Below are 23,690 nucleotides of genomic sequence, written 5' to 3' on the forward strand. Positions count from 1 at the left end.
CATCCATTTAAATACGATGTCTTGGATAAAGTTGTTAAGTTTATATGCACATGTAGAACAATAGATACGATTGCGGTGATACAGCAAGTGACACATTTAGCAAGGTGGTTGTTCAGCAAAGTACATAAAATGAGAACTATAAGGTTTCTCTCTAACTTGGTTTTCTAAACAATGTAATTTAATGTAAAAAGTCATTATTTTATGCCTTACCTTAGGAATCATTTGTTTTGAAAATTAGTGTATTCATATTTTAATTACTTTTTAATTTTTATTAATAGCCAAAGTTTAATTAACCTCCTTCTAACGGGACACGCAGTTTCTAACGTATGGGACGGTGATAGAGAATGCTCAGGAATGAGTAAGTATGTTCTTCATTGTGTTTATCTCGTTTATGATTAATATTTCACTAGAATACAGTTGATGGTTAATTAATCTGTTTAGTGGCTCTGCGTTACTTAGAGGTTAAGATAAATGCTTTGTTATAGGAGAATCCCTTACAGTTTTCAAGGTGCTGTAACGTGAAGAGCATAGACTTTGGAGGCAGACAAACTTGGGTTCAAATCCCAAGTGTATGACTTGAGTCAAGTTACTTCTCAAGCCTTTAGTTTTCTCTAGTATAAAACTAGGATTGTAGGACTTCTTTAGAAAAAGTAATAAATAGTCCTCTTAGTATACGTAAAGTTAGTACATATTTATCCAGTGGTATCTGTGAGTCTGGAACACTATTGCATTTTGCTTGAAATTGAGAATTACAAGTATTGTGATTTGAAATATTTGCTTTAAGAGACTAGTGGGTTTTTTCCTGTATTACTTTTAATGTTCGTAATTTCCTTTAAAATGTGGGGCACATTTAAGGTTATCCGAGCATTTTAAACCACCATCGCCTCCATTTCTGGCCTTCATCATTTCTTGCCTGTAGCTTCATGTTGTTGCCAGGGATGTTGGCATGAAACCCCTTTGGCCAGGCCGTCCAGTAGGCAGGTCTGACACACAGCCCCGAAGAGATTCCCTTTGGTTTGTTCTTACTCAGTCAGCCTGCTTTCATTCCTACTGAATAACTGTCGTGTACCTCCTCTTGAAGTATGTGGTACAGAACAGAAAGCATCATGGCTCCTGTGGTTCACAGGGAAGTTTATTTTTTCTTCTATAGTTAGATAAAACTGTCACCAAATGACAGAAGCAAAGATTATGATTGAGAAAATAATAGTTACTGCTTTTTGCTCCCATTTAAATGAGTGAATCTTGATCTTAAATTTGAAGTTCTCTCAAATTTTAGAAAGACACATAGTTAACAGAAACATGAAAGAATACAATATTAAGGGAAAAAAATCAGTAAAATTTAATGAATTTCAAAATTAAAAAGCACCTTAACACAATCCAGCCCTTCATTTTACTGTTTAAGAAATTTAAGAGCTACCCTTCTTTCCTACGTTAGATAATATATGCAAAATTATCTGAGTGATGAGGTTAGAATGAGAACCTAATTTAGGTGATTTCTGGTAAAATTCACTGACAGAAAAAGTAGCCAGGTTATCTTGCTCTATTTTTTTTTTTTTTTTTTGGTAATTGAGCCCATCGCCCATCCTATTCTTGAGCCCTCACTCTGATTGATAGCTGAAAGTATTTAATCCTGCTGGTTAAAGGCATGTCAGTCTCTCAAGTCTCCCATAGGCTCTTCTTCATGCTGTGTACTTCCTTTACAGGATATTGGTCAATTATTCCAGTTTAGGTTCTTGATGTGTACTAATTCATCCTTTTCTGTTTCTTGAAATATTAGCTTTCAAAGCTGTTGTCTTGCTGTGGATTTTTTTAAAAGTATAGTTTAAATATCAAAACTAAGCAATAACTTTGAAATAATTATCTTGGAAAAGAAAATAGGCAGGGTGTATTTCTTGCATTTTCCCTTAATCGTTAGGAATGTTGACTTAAGGTTGAATCTGATTTCAGTCACCAAACTTAAAAATCCATACATTCATTCAGCATTTATTAGATATTTTTCTGTCTGACAACATGGGAGGAGGTTGTGATATATGTAATATACAAAGAAAAATTATAATTAAAGAGTTACTAGTTTTATAAATCTTTAGGCGAGCTGCTTTACTTCTCTTGGCTAATAGGGAGGTAATATCTTCCTCAAAGGGTTGTTAGATTGTAAAGACTAAGATTAAATTTCTAAAATGCCTCAGCTGGCCCATGGGAAGAACTTGGCTTTCCCTCAAAAGAGGAAAACAGGAACATGCACACAAATAACTATAATGCGAGGTAAAACGAAGCATGTTGAAATAAAGTGTTATACAATTCAGGGGAAGGAGAAAACCTTTGGGATAGGTGGAGAGCCATAAAGTAAGAGTTACCCTTTTAATGGGGCCACGTGGAATGAGAGAGAGGGAAAAATATAGGTTGTGTCTCTAGGAACAGGGAGACAGATGAGTCTGATTAGAGCAGTGTATCTTAATCCCGACCCTGTGTTATCACTTAGGGTGCCTAAGAGTAAGTCAGTGCTCAGGCCCCAGCTGAGAATAAATAAACAAATTAGAATTTCTAGGTAGTGGGGTCTGGACTTGGATCATTTTAAAATTACCCCTAGATGAGTTTAATGTGCAGCCAGGTTTGAGGAGACAAGAGAATTGGCTTCTGTGAAGGAGACAGTGGGAGGGAAGATCGCAAACATAGGGCTGGGTAAGAACCCAGAGGATCTTGATTTGAAGAAGTTTAAACATTAGCTGGCAGACGTTACGAAGAGAGTCATTGAAGATATTTAAACAGAGCAATAACGTAAGACACAAGATAAGAACACTAATCTGTCAGCTTGTAGAATGCATTGGAATGGGATGGGATGACAAGTCGAAAGCTATAGCACATAGTCAAGACAGCTGGGAGGTAACGAGATGAAATAGGCATGGCAGAGGAAGAGAAACAGAGCCACTAGGATTTAGGTACTTTGTGCTAAGCAGTATGTTTTGAATATGTATCTTCTCAACCTCAATATATACAGGTAAGAAAACTGAGGCTCAGATAATTTAGTAATCCGCCCAGTGTCCAACGGCAGGCATACACAGCTTTTGACCATAGCCAAGGCCAGCACTCAGTCCCCCGTAGTACATTCTCCTCCTGGACCACTCTTCCTCTGTGAAAGAGCCTACAGGAAAGTAGAATTTGTAGAATTCAGCTATGAATTAGACAGATGAGGGTAAGGTACAAATAACCAGTAGGTTTTCAAATAAAGTTTATGAATAAATGAACACGAGAAAGAAACATCATGGGAAGTCAGCTTTAAGTCACTGTGTATGTTTTGGTGACAGAAAACAATCCTTTTCCTCAAGTATTTCATTTTCTTTAAAGAGCAGTTACAACTGTTGACGATTGTTAAGAACGCCCATTATGCAGCAGTGACACATATTATCTTAACAACGCCAAGCTCTGTTCTTAGTATTTAATGACTGTCTCTTTTTTTTCCATTTTCTCACTTCGTTCTTATAACTACTCTATGAAGGTCATAGAATAAAGGAAAGTAAGGCACCGAATTAAGTATCTTGCTTCATCCATACAGTTTAGTAAACAGCAGACAACCACAGTAGTCTGGTTCCCTGCAACCAGCATACTTAATCATCATGATATACAGCCTCTTAAACTATACTTAACAGAGTCTTCAGTGTGAAAATAAATATGTAGGATGATGTGGAAGAAGTTTATTTTATTAAGTTTCACAGTAGCCCTGAGAGGTAGTTATTTGCCTCATTTATGGAGGGAAGCTGAGATTGAGAATTTAATCCAAAGATTTTTGTCCATGACACAGAGTTAGTGAATGAGCTGTGCTGTATCCCTCAATCAAGGCGAATGAGGGCTAGGGGGAGGCTATGAATTTAGCAATTAAAAGAGCAATTGAGATAGAAGCCATATCATAGGGAGTAAATATTTTAGCAGTGTAAGCAAGGAAATTTTGCTGGTGAAAGGATGGAAACAGGAGTTCACTGCCTGGTCAAAATAAGGCCAAGAGATGGTATACACAGGTATAGTTTTAAGGGATAGAAGTCACCTAAATTGTTTGTTAGAAAGGGAACTGCTTTTAATAGGAGAGATAGTAAATGGAGTCAAGAGTAACAGTGACCTTGGAAAGATGCACAGTTCTTCTAAAACAGGAAGAAAGAATGTGTTGAGAAAAGAAAAAGGCATTTTGAAATATGCAAGATTTGAATTGGGAGAACTCTTGAGAGTTTGAAGTTGCTGAGAATGAGTGGATAGAAAGTTAGAGGCATATAAAGGAGAGAAAGAGTTTGAATCAACTGCTGTAAGAAGGAATATAAAGATGGATTATGAAAGAAGTTTTTAAATGTGCAATCAGAATTAAGAGCTGAGATGAGGTTACATAGAATTATTTAGAGTGAATCTAACCAGTAAAGCTTATAATTAGGCTTTTTCCTAGCAATAATCATCAATCTGGCAGTGGGAAAGAAAATGGACATTACGTGTTTATCCAGGAAAGGCCAAGAAGTTTCAATGAAAGATAAATGGGCAGTTTTCTCACCTTTATTTATATAGGATATCAATGCTTGATCTGTCATATATGTAGTAAACATTTTTCCCCCAGTTTGTCTTTTGCCCCTAGTTTATTTTTTATGAACGTTTAGATGGTACTACCATTTTTGGCTGTTACAAACAATTCTGCAGAGAACATTTTTGTATATATCTCTCTGTTCAAATTCAAGTATTCCTGTAGGATAGAATCCTAAAAGCAGAACATATGTTAACAAAATTTAGGCTTCTGGGTTTTTTTTTTTTTTTTTTAACTAAGTGGATTTATTGAGATGTAATTCACATACCTTACACATCTCCCATTTAAAATGTACAAGTCACTGGTTTTAGTTATGTTCTTAAGAGTTGTGCAGCCATCACCACGTCAATTTTAGAATGTTTGTTTCATCTCAGCAATACCCCTTGAACCCATTAGCAGTCACTTCCGCAAAACCCTTAGCAGCCATTAATCTGCTTCCTGTCTCTGTAGGTTTGCCTGTTCTGGACATTTCTGGTAACAGAATCATGTCTTTAATATCTGGTCTTCCGTACCAGCTTATTTCACTTAGCATAATGTTTTCAGGGTTCATCCATGTTTTAGCATGTACCAGCACTTCACTCCATTTTATTGAACAATATTTCATTGTATGCTTTATACCACGTTTTCTTTTTTCGTTCATCAGTTGATGGACATTTGGCTTGTTTCCACTTGGTTGTGATGAGTAATGTGGTTAGGAACATTTATGTACAAATGTTTGTGAGAATATGTTTTTATTTTTCTTTAGCATCTTCCCAGGAGTGAAAATCCTGGGTCATATGATAATTCTGTGTTTATTTAACCTTTTAAGGAACACCTGTTAAACTTTGATAGATAATGCCAAATTACCTTCTAAAATTTGCTTTACCAACTAGAGAAGTATAAACTTATGCTTCCAGCATGTAGGAGAGTTCCTGTTTTTCTGCATACTGGCCAACACTCAGAGCTCTCCATCTTTAATATTTTGTCCATCAGTTTATTGACACCTGGTAGCTTGTTTTGATTCATGTTTCTCTGATTCCTAGTGAGGCTGCAGTTGACCATCTTTTCATAATGTTTCTCAACTTTCAGTGTTTCTTCTGGGAATTGTCTCTTTCTATTTTTTGGCATTTTTTGGGGAGAGGTTATTTATTTTCTTTTATTTACAATTTCTAGGGATGCTTTATAAATTCTTCGTTCTTTGTGTGTTAAATCTGTGTTGCAAATATTTTCTCTCAGCCTTTTCTGTCTCCTTTAACTTTGCCACTGGTATCTTTTATATACCAAAGCTTTTCATTTTTATGAGATTAAATCATTTGATCTCTTCTGTTATGGCGTTTGTTTTTAAATTTTTTCCTTGTATCTGTTTTATGTTTCTCCTACCCAAGATTAAAACTAATACTCTCTAGTATTTTCTTCAAATGCTTTTGTAGATGTTATTTTTCTTTTAATGTTCAGCTCGTTAATCCATCTGGTTATTTAGTTATGAGTGGTATGAAGTAGGGATCTACCTTTTTACTTTTTCCCAAAGAATTTCCTAATTCCAGTCAGTTCTCCACAGATATGAAACACCTGCTTTATCAAATAACAGATTTTCCCATAGGTATGAGTCATTTTTTGGAGTCTTCTATTCCACTAATCTATTTGTGAGTTCTTATGCCAAAACTACACTGTCACATAGTTATATAATACACTTTGGTATTTATTAGCACGTTCCCTAATATTTTACTTTTTCAAATTTATCATGGTCTTTTCCATACTATCTATTCCAATTAAATGCTTTTCCAGCTTTTTAATTTCTAGTTTTAAGAAACCTCTAAACATTTTGCTTGAGCTTACAGTAAATTTGTGTATTATTTTAGAGAAGTGACATCTTTACAATATTAGGTCTTCCCATCTAGATAGTTTTTTATATCTTTAAATGAAAGTATATATTTTTGATCATATAGTTCTTGAATTCATGTACGTTATTCTACCTCAGTTATTAAAACTAGCTTTTGCTTCTGCCATAGAGTACAAATAAAACTGCAATAGAACTAATCACTGAATTCATTCTTGCCCACGCCTCAGTCCTTCGCAGTAACTAGCCTGGTATTTTAAACAGTAAATCAGATCATGATATTCTCTCACTTAAAACCATTCAATAGCTGGCTTCCCCATGCACTTAAAATAAAATCCAAACTTCTTAGCCGGGTCTTAAAATCCTTTTGTGGTCTGGCCCCTATTAACCTGCCAGATATCTTCATTTTTACTGTTGCCTGTATTTTGAGCTGAGGTTTTCTTTGATTTTATTTTCCCATAGATCAGTCTTCCCATGGCCTCCTTTCTTTCATAAACGAATCCCATAGCGTTTGCGTACCCTCTCTTTTTGTATGTATTGTACATTTATTGCTTTCGTATGTTTATTTGATGATTATTTTTATTTTAATGTTTTCTTCATTTTATGGGATTGAAATAGAGTCAGGTCTTATAAATCAGAAACCCACATTCTTCGTTTCTTTTTTCTTTTGATATAAATCACTATGGCAGTCCTTCCAGGCATAGTTAATTGAAAGCTGATAGACTCAAGATACATAGACAGTACGAGAATCTAAACTCTGAAGATTAAGATCATTTTGAAATTTTCATATTTTTAAGTAGTTAATGTGAATTGCAGTTAGTGGCCAGGTGCTATACAAATTTGAAACGTATTTGGTTTATCAGAATTTATGTGAGGAAAGGTCAGAAGTGCTCCTTTTCTCCAAATTCTATTAGTTGTAAAAATATATTAAGTTAGCTGGAACTAAGTTGCCAGACAAAATGCAGGACTCCCATTTAAATTTGAATTTCAAATAAACAATCATTTTTAGTGTAAGTATGTCCCGTTCAGTATTTGGAATATACTTATACTGAAAAATTATATTTTGTATCTGAAATTTATATTTAACTGGGCATCTTTGTTTTTATTTGCTAGATCTGGCAACCCTGGCTAGACACCAATTCTCTAGCAACCTGACTTCTCAGCAATTCGACAGACAGCTAATAAGGGGGTTTTAAAAAGCTCCTCACTTCAAAAATAGATTTCACAAAGTTTATGGCTCAGATGGCATGTACCTTTACCTATAAGTGAGACAACCAAGCCTTTTTCTGTATTGTATTGCTTTTTGTTTTAGGTATTCTAACATCCTTCAAGTCCTTTTTTTCTTTTTTCCTCCATATTTTTAACTATAGATTCTTTACCTTACTTACTCAAGGACCCTACATAATCTCACCCCAGCTTAAGTTTTCAGCCATCATGAACCTGTGCTTGAACAGAATCATGCTACTTGCTTTCATTTCTTTGTTCATGCCGCTCCCTGTGCCTGAAGACCTGTATCCCTCGCGTCTGTGCCTGTCCAGTCCTTCAGCTCGCACTTCGTGTGCCCTCCCTTCCCCGGGGCACTCCCTGACTCCCACAGCTGCAGGTCATCCATCCTGCCTCTGAGCACTTTGCCCTCATGGCACTTACCACATTCTACTTTGGTTTTTTTGGAGGGGGCGGAGGGGTTGAATTTTTTTAACTGTAGTAAGAACATTTAACGTGAGATCTATCCTGTAACGAATTTTTAAGTTTGGTATTAACTGTAGGTACAAGATTGTGTAGCAGATCTTTGCGACTTATTCGTCTTACATCACGGAAAGTCTCTGTCTGTGGAACAGCAGTTCCCCACCCCATCTCCTCCTCCCAGCTCCTGGCAAAACCACCCTCGTACTCTCGGCTTCTAGGAGTTTGACTATTTTAGAAACCTCGTTTAAGTGGAATCATGCAGTATTTCTCCTTCTGTGACTGGCATATGTCGCTTAGCATAAGGTCCTCGAGGTTCATACATGTGCACATATAATAAGATTCCCTTCTTTTGTAAGCCTGAGTAATATTCCATTGTATGGATATTGCACAGTTTCTGTATCCATTCATTTGTTGCTAGACACTTAGGTTGTTTCAGTTTCTCAGCTATTGTGAACAGCGCTGCAGTGAGCATGGGAATGCAGATATCTCTTTGAGATCCTGATTTCGTTCTTTTGGACTAAATACACCGAAGTGGAACTGTTGGATCATATGGTGGTTCTATTTTTAATTTTTCTGAGGAACCTCCATCCTGTTTTCCATTTTAGATCCCCACCAACAGTGTACAAGGATTCAGATTCTACACACCCTCCCCGGCATTTATCTTTTGTGTTCTTGAGAATGGTTAGCCTAACATTGTGGTTTCAGTTTGCACCCCTCTGATGATCAGTGATGTTCAGCATCTTTCCATATACCATTAGCCATTTTATGTATTCTTTAGAGAAATGTCTAAGTTCTTTGCCCAGATTTTTTTGTTTTGGCGTCTTGTTTTGCTTTCTGGGTTATTTGGTCTTTTGCAGCTGAGTTGTAGGAGTTCCTTATATATTGTGGATATTAACCCCTCATCAGATACATGGTTTGCAGAGGGGCTCTTTGCTCCTTCGTCTTCATATTCCCAGTGGTACCTTTGTATTCCTACACCGTGCTTAGCATTGTTCTTTTTCATACTCGGCACCCAGAGCATGTTTGTTAAATAAATGTAGTGCAGTTATCTGCTTTCCAAGTCAGCGTCAAGTTTGAAAGCCCCAAGAAGGACTTCTGTAGACACCCTGACAGTAGTGAGAAGTGATAGTTGGGAGTGGAGGAGAAGGCTATAGAAAAGCAAACTCAGGAATACAAAACTCTGCATTTAGGTACAGTGCCACTGACTGAATGGAAAGGTTGGTAGACAATCACCATGATTAGTCTTAAATGCTAGGCTAAGAAAACGAAGTTAGACAGAAAATTCTGAAATGTAATGACTTAATTATTAGAATTTTCTGCAAATGTAAGCAGACTTCTTTGAGACTTATGAAGTCTCTTATAACTAAATTCTTTAAGTTTTAATATGAGGATAGTGTATCCTCACTATAATTACAACTTTGTACGATAAATATTCTTAATGATGCACTTTAGCTATCAAAAGAAGATAAAAATTATAAGTACATGTCCTGTTTAAGGAAATAGGAGTTAACACATTTTTAAAAAGCTACCATCCAAACAACATGTGATTACTGACCTAATCTGAACAATTCATTATTCAAGAATTATGAACAGCTAATATGCTATATTTAGTAGCATGATATTATAAATGTACTATTCTAGACATTTGTTTACAATTCTAAGGAAATAGATGATGTAGTATCAAGTTGTAACACTAGGTGGTGGTAACTGATTTTAGAAATTGAAGTGTGAAAATGTTTCTTAACATGTATTCTTTGAACTTGAAAACATTTAGTGCTGCTTACATTTTGGAAGGAAGAGGAAGAAAAAATTCGAAAGGCTGTGGAGGACCATCGCTGCCTGTTCGGGCTGCTCTTTTTCCTTTGAAGGCTGTAATTCAACAATTCTCAGAATTTTTGGTCTCATGACCTTTACACTATTAAATATAGTGAGGATCCCAAAAAGCTCTCGCTTATTTGGTTTATAGGAAAATAATAATCACTGGGTTTTTTGTTAAAAATTAAGACTGAGAAATTTTAAAAGATGTATTCATTTTAAAATTACTTTAAATATAAATATTTTTAATTAAACTATCTTCCCAAATAAGAAAAAAATTTCGTAAGAAGAGTGACATTGCTTTAAAATTTTGCAAGTCTCTTTAATGTCTAGTTTATTAGCAGACAGCTGGATTCTCATATCTGTTTATAGATTCAATCTGTTGGGAAATAACGTATCAGTTAGCCTCTGGAAAACCCCACTATACACTCATGAGAGAGTAAGAGTGAAAAAGACAATTAACGTCTTTTCATGTAAATCATTTCGGTTTCATGTAGTCTCTAAAAGGGACTTAGGCATCCCTAAGGATCATAACCAAAATTTGGGAACTATCACTATGTCTTCTCTGCCTGTAAGAAGTTTGTGAAAAGATACAAGCTCTGTGTATGCGTGCCTTCTGTTAATTTTGAATTCACCAAGCGTAAAGCTTAAGCAACAAGTTCCTGGTTTATACCATCTGGATGTTGTACTTCAGGACACACAGTAAACTATTTACAACAAAAGCAAATACGTTGATATTATTACATTGATTGATAAGAAAAACATAATATCCTAATAGGAAAATGGATGATATATAACCAGATGGTAAAAAGGATGTAGAGTTATATATACATTGTGTTTACAGTGGACATAATTTTTAACCGGGAAAAAACATGCTTTTTAGAAATATGTGTGGACCCAAATTACTATTATAGTGGTACTTGATGTACTTCAGCTGAAAGCTGTAGTCTGAAAAGACTTTATGACCATCACAGTTACATCTCTGATGTGGAATAATCTGTCTTTTCATTTTCTGTGCTTTTTCTATTCTTTCTTACCCATTTCCATGATGTCAACTCTCATCTCTATGCAGGTGATTCCCCAGACTTTACATCCAACCCTAATTTCTCTTCCGTGTTCCTGAGCCTTACTTCTAGTTTTGTATCCATCTCTAGCTAGAAGTCCTAATGGCGCCTCAATCCTAGCTTGTCTAAAACCAAACTCATATTCTCTCTTCACGCCCCTTTAGAACCTACTTCTTCTTAATTCTTTCCCTTAGTTAATCACCATTTATCAAGTTCCTCAGTCTAGAAACCTTTAAGGAAGCTTTGACAAATTCTTCACCCCTTAGATACATTGATTTATCATAGTTCTTTACCATTTCCTCTGCTTTGAATTTTCTTCTTATCCTCTTCTTGGCCTGGAAAATTCCTACATATGCTACAAGATTCAATTCAGATGTTACCACTTGTGTACGCCTTCCCTAACACAGTAAGCAGATGCTTTAATACAACTATAAGATGTGTGTGTTCATATAAACAGAGAGCACAAGTTTTTCATCTGCCTCCTTTGATAAGCTCTTAGCCTTTGTAAAGCAGTTACTGTGTTCTATTCATCCTTATTTCCCCAGTCTTAAGCATGCTGCTTGTGTTTGTTTATGGGAGAGAGGAATGGTATCAAATGTCCATCAAAAGTTAACATTGAATATAAAGTTTTATAAATACATTTAATGTACATCTGAAGGATCACATTACCCACTACCTAATTTAATGGTATTTTATAATGAGTAGTAGTGTCACGATGACTTGATGTGCACTCCTAACAATAAATATATGCTGAGCTTTAAAGTATAGTTTTGGGTAAAAGTAAAAGTTCTGGTGTAGAGTATATATATATATGTTTACATATATATTTACATTGAAGTGCTTTTCAGATTTATATGCTAATGCAGTGCTAACTTTTTTGTTGCAGAACTTCTTGGTATACATGAACAAGCAGCTGTAGGATTCTTAACACTGATGGAAGCATTAAGATACTGTAAGGTAAGTTGATTTTTAAGATACTTTGAATGGTTTTTATTCACATGTCCACTGTTGCAGAGAGCATTTTTCTCGTGGGACAACATATTTTAGCTTACTACAGACAGTGTGTACTCTCAGTTCTTTTCTGGCCACCCTTCCTGAACTGACAGGCTTATCAAGGATGGAGTTAAGCTGGCTGATCATGCTGAGTCTCCTTATTTTTTGAGGCTTGTTCCTTTTTGAGGGTCGGGGGCAGAACCCAGCATGAAATAATTTATAAAAACAGATATCCGTTATCGAATATAAATATAGTTTTGGGGAAACTGAGGGGACAGAATGCCCTGTTTGTGCCTCACTAACAGTATGCTTCGCTGAAAAAACTGATAATACTTTATCAGGCAAAGAAAAAGAATCTGCTCAATGCCTGAGATTCTAACTTGTCTTTTTCATCTGAAAACTGATTTCACACTAAAAAACACAATCCAAGCACTTCACAGCATTAACCTCTTTAACACATGTGCTGGAATTAGGAACTGCCATGAAACTCTCATTTTTTGATATATATTTCATAGCTTTCCTGCACATTCTGAAATAACTATTGGATATTCCAAATAGTTTTAAATGGAGTTTAAATCGTTAATGATTTGCGCTTAATAAGATGTTCTGATTTGGGGGAAAGAAGGAAGTAGCTCTCATATTCTTTTCCATTTTAGAATGGTGGTTCCATAGCAGTGGTTGATTATTTTTAGTAACAATAACAGTGCCTTTCTTTCTTTTTTCCTTTCTTCCTTCCTTCCCTTCCTCCCCTCCCTTTCTTTTTTACCAGACAGCATTCCTCTTTCATGACAACACTTGGACAGGGGTGACAAGGATATGATAATCAAATAGGTGTCATCCTGCCCTTATTCATTAGTAGTAATTGTACTGTCAAACAGTAGCAACTCTTATATTTTCAGTGACTTTAATTACACAAGGTAAAGCTATTCTGAGGCAGCCTAGCGACTGGAGAATCAAACTGCGTCTCCTCCCCAGCACACCCGCAGACGCTCATATTCCTAAAAGTGTGTGTGCACGTAAAACATGGTGACCACACAGAAGCGGTGGCTATGTTACTTAGCTTGATTGTGGTGATCTTTTTACGGTGTGTACATATATCCAGGTATCGAGTTGTACACCTTAAATACATACAATTTTTGTATGTCAAAGATACGTCAGTGAAGCTGTTTTCTAAAAACTGTGGTGTGTGTTTTGCAGACAGATAGGGTGTGAAGATGATATATTTTGAAATCTTCACCCTGTGGCCTTAAGGCCCTGATGGTCTGGATTCTGTCTGTCCTTCCAGAGTTGCGTTGCACTCTCTCCATTGCTGTGCTCCAGCCACGCTGGTCTCCTGTCAGTTTTTCATACACGCCAGGCCCTTTCCTACCTGGTGAGCCTTCGTACTTCCTTCATTTCTGCGTGGAATACTCCAGCTCTTAAATGGATGGCTCACTCTCTCCTTCAGACTCTACTTCACACTGTGCCTCAGAGACCCTTTCCTGGACCATTCCCTCAGTGACTCTTTCACATTATTTCATAGGAATAATCACTTTGCAGTGATCTTTTTTATTGATTTAGTTATCTTTTTTTTTAATCTTGAATTTGTTTTTCTGTTGTCCCTAATGGAATATGAACTCTTTGAAGGCAGGCACATTGTCTTTCTGGGTACATATTAGATGCTCAGTCAATATTTATTGAATGAATGAGCAGACAATTTCACCAGAATTGTAATTTTCTAAATATGTGCATTTGCTTTTCTTTAACTGTTAGATAGAACAGAGGAATGTCTGTTTTATCCCCAAGATCTTAGTGGGAAGTCATTAGCTGCTGTATATTCTCCTGTTACTCCAGTATTATTGCTCTAGTGCCAACCTAGTGTTACTGCTCTAGTGTTCTAGCGGTAACTATGGTGTTTTCTAGGTTTAAAGATATTTTTAATGGTGGGATACAGCACACTGATACTCAGATAGATGAAAGGCAGAACTCTGTGACCTACAGCTCCAAACAAGAGAATGCTACCAGGCAGGGCCAAGAAGAGAATTATACCTGGGGACAAGGCAACAGCAGGCTGCAGCCCTAGGGAGCAGCTTACGTGTGGAAATTGGGATGGAGTTAGCTGGGTTGCCTGGGCTCCCTGTGACCTGGCTGGTTTGAATAGTTTGGGTGAGCTCTGGGCTTGGGAGTTGTCCCTTGTTGTCTGGGGCCTGACTCCAGAGCGATTAGGGCCATGCAGAGTGGCCTGGGGTGAGGAGACATGTCAGGTGTCTGGGGTTTGGACTTAATGAGCTGTCTTTTTTAAGGGAATTGACCAGCCCCCAGTCAGGGCCTCAAAGCTGAGTTAAGACAGCATTAAAGAAACAAAACAAAAACCAAAAAACACTCTCTCTTACACTCTGGTGCTCATCTGTATATAACTGTAGATATCCTTCTGAAAATATATATACATTCACTTATCATCAAACATTTAGAGAAATGGCGTTAAGGGAATAATTGTGTTTGTATTAGTTTTGTGAATCTGAACATCTCCCTGTTCTTTGATAGTGCAGCAAATTGCCCTTTAGAATTGAAATTAACATTTTCATATAATTTTGCTCATATGTGTTCATTAAGACAAATGAAACAGTCTCTCTCACGGGCTCTCTAGGTGTCTCTCTCTCTCTTTCCCTCTCCTGCCCCTGTATGCGTGCGTGCGCATACTCGCACGTGAGATAAAAGGTGACTCAGTGCTTTTGGCTGTGCACCTTTTAAAAAACTCATACATAACTCATGCATAAAATTCACCATTTTAAAGTGTGCTATTGAGTGGTTTTTCGTATATGCATAGGGCTGTGCCATTATGACCACTATCTAATACCAATATGTTTTCCTCTCTCCAAAAAGATCCTCTAAACCAGGGGTCCCCAAACCCCAGGCCTCACAGCAGGAAGTAAGCGGCGGGCGAGCGAGCAAGCGAGCGAAGCTTCATCCGCCACTCCCCACTGCTCCCCATTGCTCGCGTTACCGCCCGAGCCATCCGCCCCCGCCCCCATTCCCCCCACTCCCCTGCAGCCCCGGTCCATGGAAAAATTGTCTTCCACGTAACCGGCCAAAAAGGCTGGGGACTCCCGCTCTAAACCCTTTAGCTGTCACCTCCTCGTTCCTCCCCAGCCCCTGGCAACTTTCTGTCTCTGCACTTTTGCCTGTTTGGGACATTTCATTTGAATGGACCCTGCAGTACGTGGCCTTTAGTGTCTGGCTTCTTTCACTCAGCGTAATGTTCTCAGTGTTCATTCATGTTTTAACATGTATCAGTACTTCACTGCTTTGTATGACCAAGTAATATTCTGTTGTATGATATATCAGTTTATATCAGTTTCCTTTTTCTATTTATCAGTTGATGGACATTTGGCTTGTTTCTGATTTTTGACTATTACGCATAATACTGCTATGAACATTAATATATAAGTCTTTAGTGAGCATGTTTTTATTTGTCTTGAGTGTATACCCAGGAGTGAAATTACTTGGTCATATGGTAGTTATATACGTAGCTTTTGGAGGAACTGTCAAACTGTTTTCCAAAGTGGTTGCTCCTTTTATGCCTTCTTTTATTTATTTTTCTTATTACAAACACTTCGTGAGCTCAGCACTCATTTACCCTTTGATCCCACTGTTTGTAATTTTATCCTCATGTTTTACTTCTACCTTAAACGCACACACATATATACACACACACACTTTTTCTAAAGGAGAAGTTAAACAGCACCTGAACTTTTCACTGCAAGAGGCAGCGTGATGTAATAGAAAGCTGCCACATGAGGAATTATAAAACCTGAGCTTTGACCCCAGCTCTGTACTAGTTAGCTGTCTGAATTCCGGCCAAGCGCGGGTCCTGTGGAGTTCGCAGCTTCCTTATGTAAAGTGGAAGGCCTTGCACTGAACACCTCTAAAATCCCTTCACTCTGAACTGTGACCAGAGCTTTTCCTGTTTCTTTGTCCTTGTGCTGTTAACACTTTTCTCTTGTCCTCAAACCATCCTTCCTCCTCTGCTGGTTCACCACTGCTGTTAGCACATCCGCTCATCCCTCCCCGTCCTCGTAGGTCAAAGATACTAGCTTTACGATCCCCGAATACAAAAGAGTACCCGCCTCTTTCCCATTTCCCGCCTAATGATAGCAGTCAGTTCCAAAGGGTGGTTGAAAGCCGGGCACCAGAGCAGGGCTTTTGGCTGCTTAGGGGCGAATGGTTGGCCCTGACTGCTGCGAGCAGCCACCTGGAATTTTCCAGTTCTAGGGAGTCTGTGTGAGAAAAGAAAATTCAGCACATGTGATTGGTAAGGCTAATTGTCAGAGTCTTTGTCCATCTAAGAGTGTGGGTGATTCATGTGAACGTGATCCGAGTTCACAAGTCTGTTGAATTTTAAGCTTTTTTTTCTCGGTCACGCACAAAAAACTGATACTCTCAAATTTGGGGTACTGTCATTTTTATATTAAGTATATAACCTCGAAGGCAGGCTATAAAGTATAACTTCTTACATATTTTAAAGAGACTTAATACTGTAAAACTTTGAATTTACTTCCTACCATGAAGAATCAAATGACAGGATTCTTTTATATTCTTAAATGTTTGGGAGTGTGTGTTTTGCTTTAGAGAGATTACTGTGTTGCCCCAGGTTCCTTGAAGACAGAATATTCTTAAGGTTTTTCCCCTTATTTATTCATATATCTACTCACTTGTTAATTTATAATTATTTTCCTGATAATTGTTGTCAAGGTTATAGTTTTAGGGTTTGAGGTACTAAGCTGAAATTCTAGAAGTGGTCATTTTATCTAGGATCTTTAGTGAAACCTGAGAATGATTCTTAGAGCTAAACTAATTCTTTTTAGCTGGTTAAATCTGTATTATTCTTCTAGTGGAAAGGTGTAGTAAAAACTTAGCCCTGACAGGCTTTATAACATTCATTTTTACACTTAGCATTTGACCATTATGGGTAAGGCATTCTGGCACAATCCATTATTCCCTTTCGATATGAATTAGACACTTCAGTTATGCTTCATATATTTGTTGGCAGATATTTAACAGGCAGTATAAAATTTTCATTTGTTTATTTATTTTGCTACATTTGTTCTAGGTTGGTTCTTACTTGAAATCTCCAAAATTCCCTATTTGGATTGTTGGCAGTGAAACTCACCTCACCGTATTTTTTGCCAAGGTATGCTTATTGCAGGATTTTTTTTTTTTTTTTGTAAGTATGACATCAGGCAAACAAGTAATATAAGTCCATGTTTAGTTTGGATCTTTGTACAGACTTCAGTGTATTCCCACTGTGAAGTGGATTGTTTCAAAATCTAAAAAGTTAATACTAAAGGACGTACTGTTGTGCTGCTTTGGTTTTGGAATCATTTCAGTAAAATCAGTCATGATTTACTTATAATTTCTTTATCTTTTCCAACTTCAGAACTTTGGCTCTTGATTTTTTTCAGAAATCACCTTGTGTCATGGTGAAAATAATTGAAATTAAATGTTTTGGTTTACTCTTTTGCAGAGAGGATAAGAATCTAACGTGATACAAAATAGTTTTAGTTATAACATCTAGGAAAAAGCATTTTAAAATCTATTAATAGTTCAGTGGTATACAAGTCAGTTGCTCTTTCAGGATGGAATACTTCCTACAGTTTTAGTAGATACAATATTACAATATTGAAATAGATTAAATACATTTGAATATGTTTGTTATAAAATTCTTGCAACAAAACTGTTGCTAAATCCCAGCCTTTATAATATTTCTTTTTCCACAATTGAGTGGTTAAGAGCCTTGAAGTCAGACAGCCTTCGTTAGAATCCCAACCATGCCACTTCCTAACATGGCTCAGCCTCTGCTCCCATGTCTTTAAAATAGGGTTTAATAATAGTGCCTTGCTCTTAGGATTGTTGTCAGGCTTAAATATTAAACAATTAGCAGTACCTAGTACAAGTTAAACGCCCAGTATATCTTAGCTGTTGTCATCATCATCATTGCCGTTTTCATTATTCTACATTTATTAAACGTTTCTGGTATGCCTACATAGAGTTGCTAGATGTTGGACTAAAGGAAGAAAATATATAATTATATTTTTGATGTTTCTTAATTCTGTTGCACTTTCCTGATTACTCAACGTGCTTTTTCAGCTTGTACTTGTCAAAGTACTTTATTTGTGTCTGTAAGAAGTATGAATTGTATAAATTGTACCAAAGACTGAACTGACAGTGCTAAGTTTTGTGGATCTATTTCATTATTACTGTATTCACTTTTATTGTGCTGGCAAACATCCAGCTAGTGGATTTAGTGAAAGAAACATACTTACCTTTCCTTAAACAGGGGAAGCTATAAAATACAACCGTAAGAGTACAGACCATACTGATTTGTTACATTTCGTTTGACAGCTTTTGCTATATATTTTCCTCCTGAAGTAGAGAGGAAGAAGTTAAAAGCAAATGTAAACTACAGAACCTAAACAAGTAATTCCTGCTTGTGAGGATTTCATCATTTGACTCATTTTAGTGTCAAGTGTTATAAATTTCCAGAAAAGGAAATCAATTCCAATTCACATACAGAAATGTATTTTCAAGCCAATTATTATTTTTATTACCAACCCTATTCTTTAACATTAGGAAAACTAATAAATTCTATCAAACTATATGTGTCAAATATAAAAGATAGTAAGATAAAAATATTTTAAACCTTAAATTTTATGATTGATATTTAAGAAATGATTTTGTTGTCAAAACAGCAGAAGAGGTTTCACGGGAGGTTAATAGAAGGAACAGTGTCACTTGCACTATGTAAATATGCAGACATTTGTTTTCAAACATCGAAATGTTAGGTATGTTGAGAGAGTCATGGGAGTGAATGATACCCACCTTTCTATGGAGTAGACACCCCTTACCTACCTGTCCTGGTATTCTTTGTTGTTCCCATAGCAGTGGGTCCATTGTGCTGTTGCATTTATCATATGATGCACCGTTGCTACTACCCGCGCCTTTCTTTGCATGGCACGGACTCTCTCATTCATCTTCTTACCTGTAGGCCCCAGCCACTGCATTGAAAAGTGGAATTGAGCCATGAAGTACATAGAAAAACTTTAAAAACCCTGCCACACCAGTTGTGGACCTGACAAAACACACTCAGCGTACACCGTGGATGTCAGTCAGGGTTTTTAAATCTGTCTTCATATATTTGCATCCTTGAAGCTGCTAATAATCCTGATAGGAAAGTGCACACACACATAAAGTAATTATAGAAAAGCTTACGTTAAGATTTCAGGTTCTTCTACTCTTATAAATCATAAAGACCAGGTATTCCAAATACCTTATCTCTCTTTTAGAACTCTTAAATTTTGTACTGATTGTTTTGATACTTACCTTTGTGTTTTCCCCATCTGGTATATAGACTGGCACATACTGTAGAGAAATTCATTAGTTTAATGAATAAAGCCTTTGCACAAATTTCCTACAGTTGGGTTCCAGTGACGTTTATATCTTCTAAAAATATGTCCTCATGACTCACTCTGAAGCTTCTTGAAAGCACGGGTACTTCCTTTTCCGTGAATTTTAGCACAATTGAATTTGGATTGCTTGAACATGTTATCTTTATAGAGTTACAGGTAAAAAAATTTTCCCTTTGAAATAAAGTATTCTAAAGCTGGAAGAACATGTAAATGGTAAATAACATTGATGATACTTGATAGCATTTACTAGGTCCAATTTTAAGCTTTTTTAAATGAAGCAGTATTTATATAGTCTTTAGCATATAGAAAATACTGTCAATTTTGCTTTTCTTTATGTTACAACAAGATCCATTATTTGGTCATTCTTTCTTGGATATTTATGTATTTGCACAAGTAATTTTAGCTATGGCTTTGTTTTTGTTATTCTGTTTGATTTTTGGTTTCTTTGTTTCTGGTAGGTAGGTTCACTTTATGTTCTTGGCCTGAAATGAACAACAGAGTTTTGTTCCCGGCCCCCCACCTGCCCCAGACCTTAATGTGAATGTTTATATTTTTTTCTGTAAAACTGGTGTGTTTGTTAGTCTGGAAATGTATTTTGTATGCTGATTTCTTTGTCCTGATTACGATGAAGTAAAAAAGCATGTTTTAAGGTCACAGTTTTCAAGGCAGTCTGTAATTTGGCATTGTAAAATGCCTTTGAAAAGCAGTCACCTTCTTCATGTGACTTACACACTGGAGGTGGTAATAGTTGCAGTTCTCTGCCTTCACATATATACCCACTTGTCAGATATTTACAGGGCATATAATATGTGCCTGGTATTATGCAGGGTGCTGTGAATACATGGTAAGGGAAAGGATTAGGCACCTGTTTTTATGGAAGTGTGCATTTTAATGGGGGAGGCATTAATCAAAGAGTCACACTTATAAAATTACAGCTGTGATGGATGCTAACAAAACACAGGTCTGTAAAGCTTTAAGGAAGATTAGGAACCTCTCCTTGAGGAATTGATGTTGAAAGTGAGCCCTGAGGCATCAGTAAGATGAAACTACAGGGAGAGGGAAAAAAAAGAGCATTCCCTACTTAAAGAAACAGTTGGAGCAAGCAAACAGCCATAGAAGAAAGGACTGTGGTGTGAACAACGGAGAGAAGAGCGGGAGCCCTGAGAACTGGGGGCGGGGCCGGGGGCAGGAGGAGGCTGCAAAGGTAGGCAACCCATGCGACTCTCTTCTAAGAGTAAGGACCGCCACTAGACTTTAAAAATCGGTGGGAGTAGTTTGTGGGGGAGAGATGAAGGAAGGGAGCAGGACTAAAAATGCACTTTGTAAAGATCACTCTGGCCAGTTGTGGAAGACAGACACTGAAGGATATCCTAGGAGTAGGTGCACAAGACTCCCGTAGTCTTCCTGGTGAGCAAAGTGTAGTTTGGTCCAGGGGAATGATGATAGAGATGGATAGAAGTACAACTTGAACAACACCGGGTTTGAACTGAGTGGGTCCACTTACACACGGATTATTTTTCCATAGTAAATCCTACACACTTCCCAGTTGGTTGGATCCCCAGGTGGTTGAATCCGTGGATGCAGAACCACGGATACAGAGGAACCATGGATACATAGGACCGATTATAAGTTAAATGTGAGTTTGCGATGGTGCTGAGTGAAGGTCAGCACCCCAACCCCTGCATTGTTCAAGGATCAACTGTATATAAATTTGAGAGATTTATACCTGAGTTAAGCTGACAGGACTTGGTGATAGAGTGGCTCGGATAGATGAGGGGTGAGAAGCCTCATGAGACGTGTGTTTTTAATGATTAGATCTCAGCAGCTTTGCACTTGTTGAATGTACCCACTCATGATTAAAGCAATTTATTTTTCTTTGGCCAAATTGACCAGGTCAAGATACTGCAATGAAACGGCCCAACCAAATAATCTCACAGTGAGGTTTCCAAGTCCTGCCCACACAGACAGTGCTTTTTAGTTTTTCCACATATTAGCAGACCACCAAGGATCATCAGATATTTGAGGAATGCTAACGTGAAAAACAGAAATCAAGGACTTCCCTGGCATTCCAGTGGTTAGAACTCCACGCTCTCACTGCAGGGGGCACGGGTTCAGTCCCTGATTGGGGAACTAAGATACTGCAAGCCAAGTGGCTTGGCCAAAAAAAAAGAAAAAGAAAAACAGAAATAAGAGCAAATAAGGAAAAAGGAACCGAAAAGATTAGAGACAGTGAAGGCATCAAAGAAAAACTTCAAAAAACCAAAAACCATAAGAGAAGTTATTATATCCATGAAACTATGGAGGCGATAAGGACAGAACATTTGAAGGACGAAAGAGAAACTGAAAACTTACTGAAAGAATTGAAAGACAAATTGGAGAATTCTCTTTCCTCCATCATTGCTCTAGCTTCCTAACTGATGACTAGACCATGCTGTTGCCCTTCATGGGTCTGTAGTAGCTTCTCAATTCAGACCTAAAAGGAGCCCATTAAAATGTAAGTCACTTCACGTCATTGGCTCCCTTTTCACTAAGAGTAAAAGCCAAAGTCCTTAGAATGACCCCCTAGGCCCTTCCTTTGCTAATCAGATTCCCTGTTGCCTTCTAATCTCATTTCCTACTACTCTCCCCTCCTGTCTTGCTTGGCCACGGTGGCCTTCCCTCTGCCTCAAAAGTGAGGCAAGCCCTCTGCCCCTGCTCTTCCCTTTAGGATCTTGCATCAGATGTCTGTATGAAGGATTCCTTTCTACCTTCAGGTCAGCATTCAAGTGTGTCACCTCCTTAGTGAGGCCTTCTCTAGCCACCTTTTCTAAAAGCTCAACCCCATCCTTTCCCCCTTTTCATTAAGATTCTCTCTCCCGCTCATTCTCGAAAATAGATTTATTTTTGGCGGGGGGGCCGTGCCGCACCACGCAGCTTGCGGGATTTTGGTTCCCTGTCCAGGGATTGAGCCCACACCATTGGCAGTGAAAGTGAGGAGTCCCAACCACTGTACCACCAGGGAATTCCCTCAAAAATAGATTTTTTTAAAAAATATTATTTATTTATTTTGGCCACACTGGGTGTTGGTTGCAGCCTGCGGGCTCTTAGTTGCAGCATGTAGACTTCTTACTTGCAGCATGTGGACTCTTAGTTGCAGCCAAGTGGTCTTTGTGGTTTGATTTACATTTTCCTCATGACTGATGATGTTGATCATCTTTTTATGTGCTTTTTGGCCATTTGTATATCTTCTTTGGAGAATTGTCTATTCAGGTCCCTTGTCTATTTTTGAATTAGGTTGTTTGTCTTTTTATTGAAATGTAAGGTTTTAATATATCCTGGTTACTAGGCACATACTATATATCTTACTTATTTGTTTTATGTATTACCTGCCTCACCTAGTAAGCTTTATGACAGCAGGATTTTGGTCTGTTTTGTTTCTGTTTCCTAACACCAAGAACAGTGTCAGGCACAGTGTTCATGCTCTATAGATTGCTGTTAAAGAAATAAATTAGCAGAAAACACCGAAGATTTATTTCACATTGTGATGTAAGCATGCTAGTACTTGATAAAGGGGGAAAAGGGGACGTAAGTGTGCCAAGTTGTCTTTGATTACAAGAATTCAGTAGATCCCGGTGGTCTGACATGGGCCCTACCCTAGAGGCTGCTGTGGGAGGATGATCCCCCCCTGGCGCCTGGGTGCCCCTGAAGGCCCCTGCAGTCCGTGGAGCTGATCCCTGCCATGTGGCTGACAGGGTCTTCATGCTCCGGCCGGGTGTCAGGCCTGTGGCTCTGAGGTGGGAGAGCCGAGTTCAGGACATTGGTCCACCAGTGACCTCCCAGCTCCACGTAATATCAAACGGCAAAAGCTCTCCCAGAGATCTCCATTTCAACACTAAGACCCAGCTCCATTCAACGACCAGCAAGCTATAGTGCTGGGCACCCTATGCCAAACAACTGCAAGACAGGAACACAACCCCACCCAATAGCGGAGAGGCTGCCTAAAGTCATAATAAGGACATAGACACCTCAAAACACACCACAGGATGCAGTCCTGCCCACCAGAAAGACAAGATCCATCCTCATCTACCAGAACACGGGCACCAGTCCCCTCTACCAGGAAGCCTACACAACCCACTGAACCAACCTTACCCACTGGGGGCAGACACTAAAAACAATGGGAACTACAAACCTGCAAAAAGGAGACCCTAAACACAGTAAGTTAAGCAAAATGAGAAGGCAGAGAAACACACAGCAGATGAAGGAACAAGGTAAAAACCCACCAGACCAAACAAATGAAGAGGAAATAAGCAGTCTACCTGGAAAAGAATTCAGAGTAATGA

The 23,690-nt window shown here is 37.8% G+C and overlaps 1 protein-coding gene across 3 annotated transcripts in view; it reads left to right on the forward strand.

Annotated features, from left to right (window-relative positions):
• MINDY3 (MINDY lysine 48 deubiquitinase 3) overlaps positions 1-23,690 on the forward strand; it is a 94,451-nt gene that overhangs the window by 25,076 nt on the left and 45,685 nt on the right. For all 3 annotated transcript variants that reach the window (XR_007475851.1, XM_004278602.3, XM_033403462.2), the window contains 3 exons: positions 279-358; positions 11,820-11,890; positions 17,016-17,096. Coding sequence is in view for 2 of the 3 variants with exons in the window: in XM_004278602.3 (XP_004278650.1) it covers positions 279-358; positions 11,820-11,890; positions 17,016-17,096 (232 nt within the window). In the remaining variant the exon portion in view is untranslated. The remainder of the gene's footprint in view (positions 1-278; positions 359-11,819; positions 11,891-17,015; positions 17,097-23,690) is intronic.

The sequence above is a fragment of the Orcinus orca genome, chromosome 2 (assembly GCF_937001465.1).
Source record: "Orcinus orca chromosome 2, mOrcOrc1.1, whole genome shotgun sequence".
Classification (NCBI taxonomy): Eukaryota; Metazoa; Chordata; class Mammalia; order Artiodactyla; family Delphinidae; genus Orcinus; species Orcinus orca.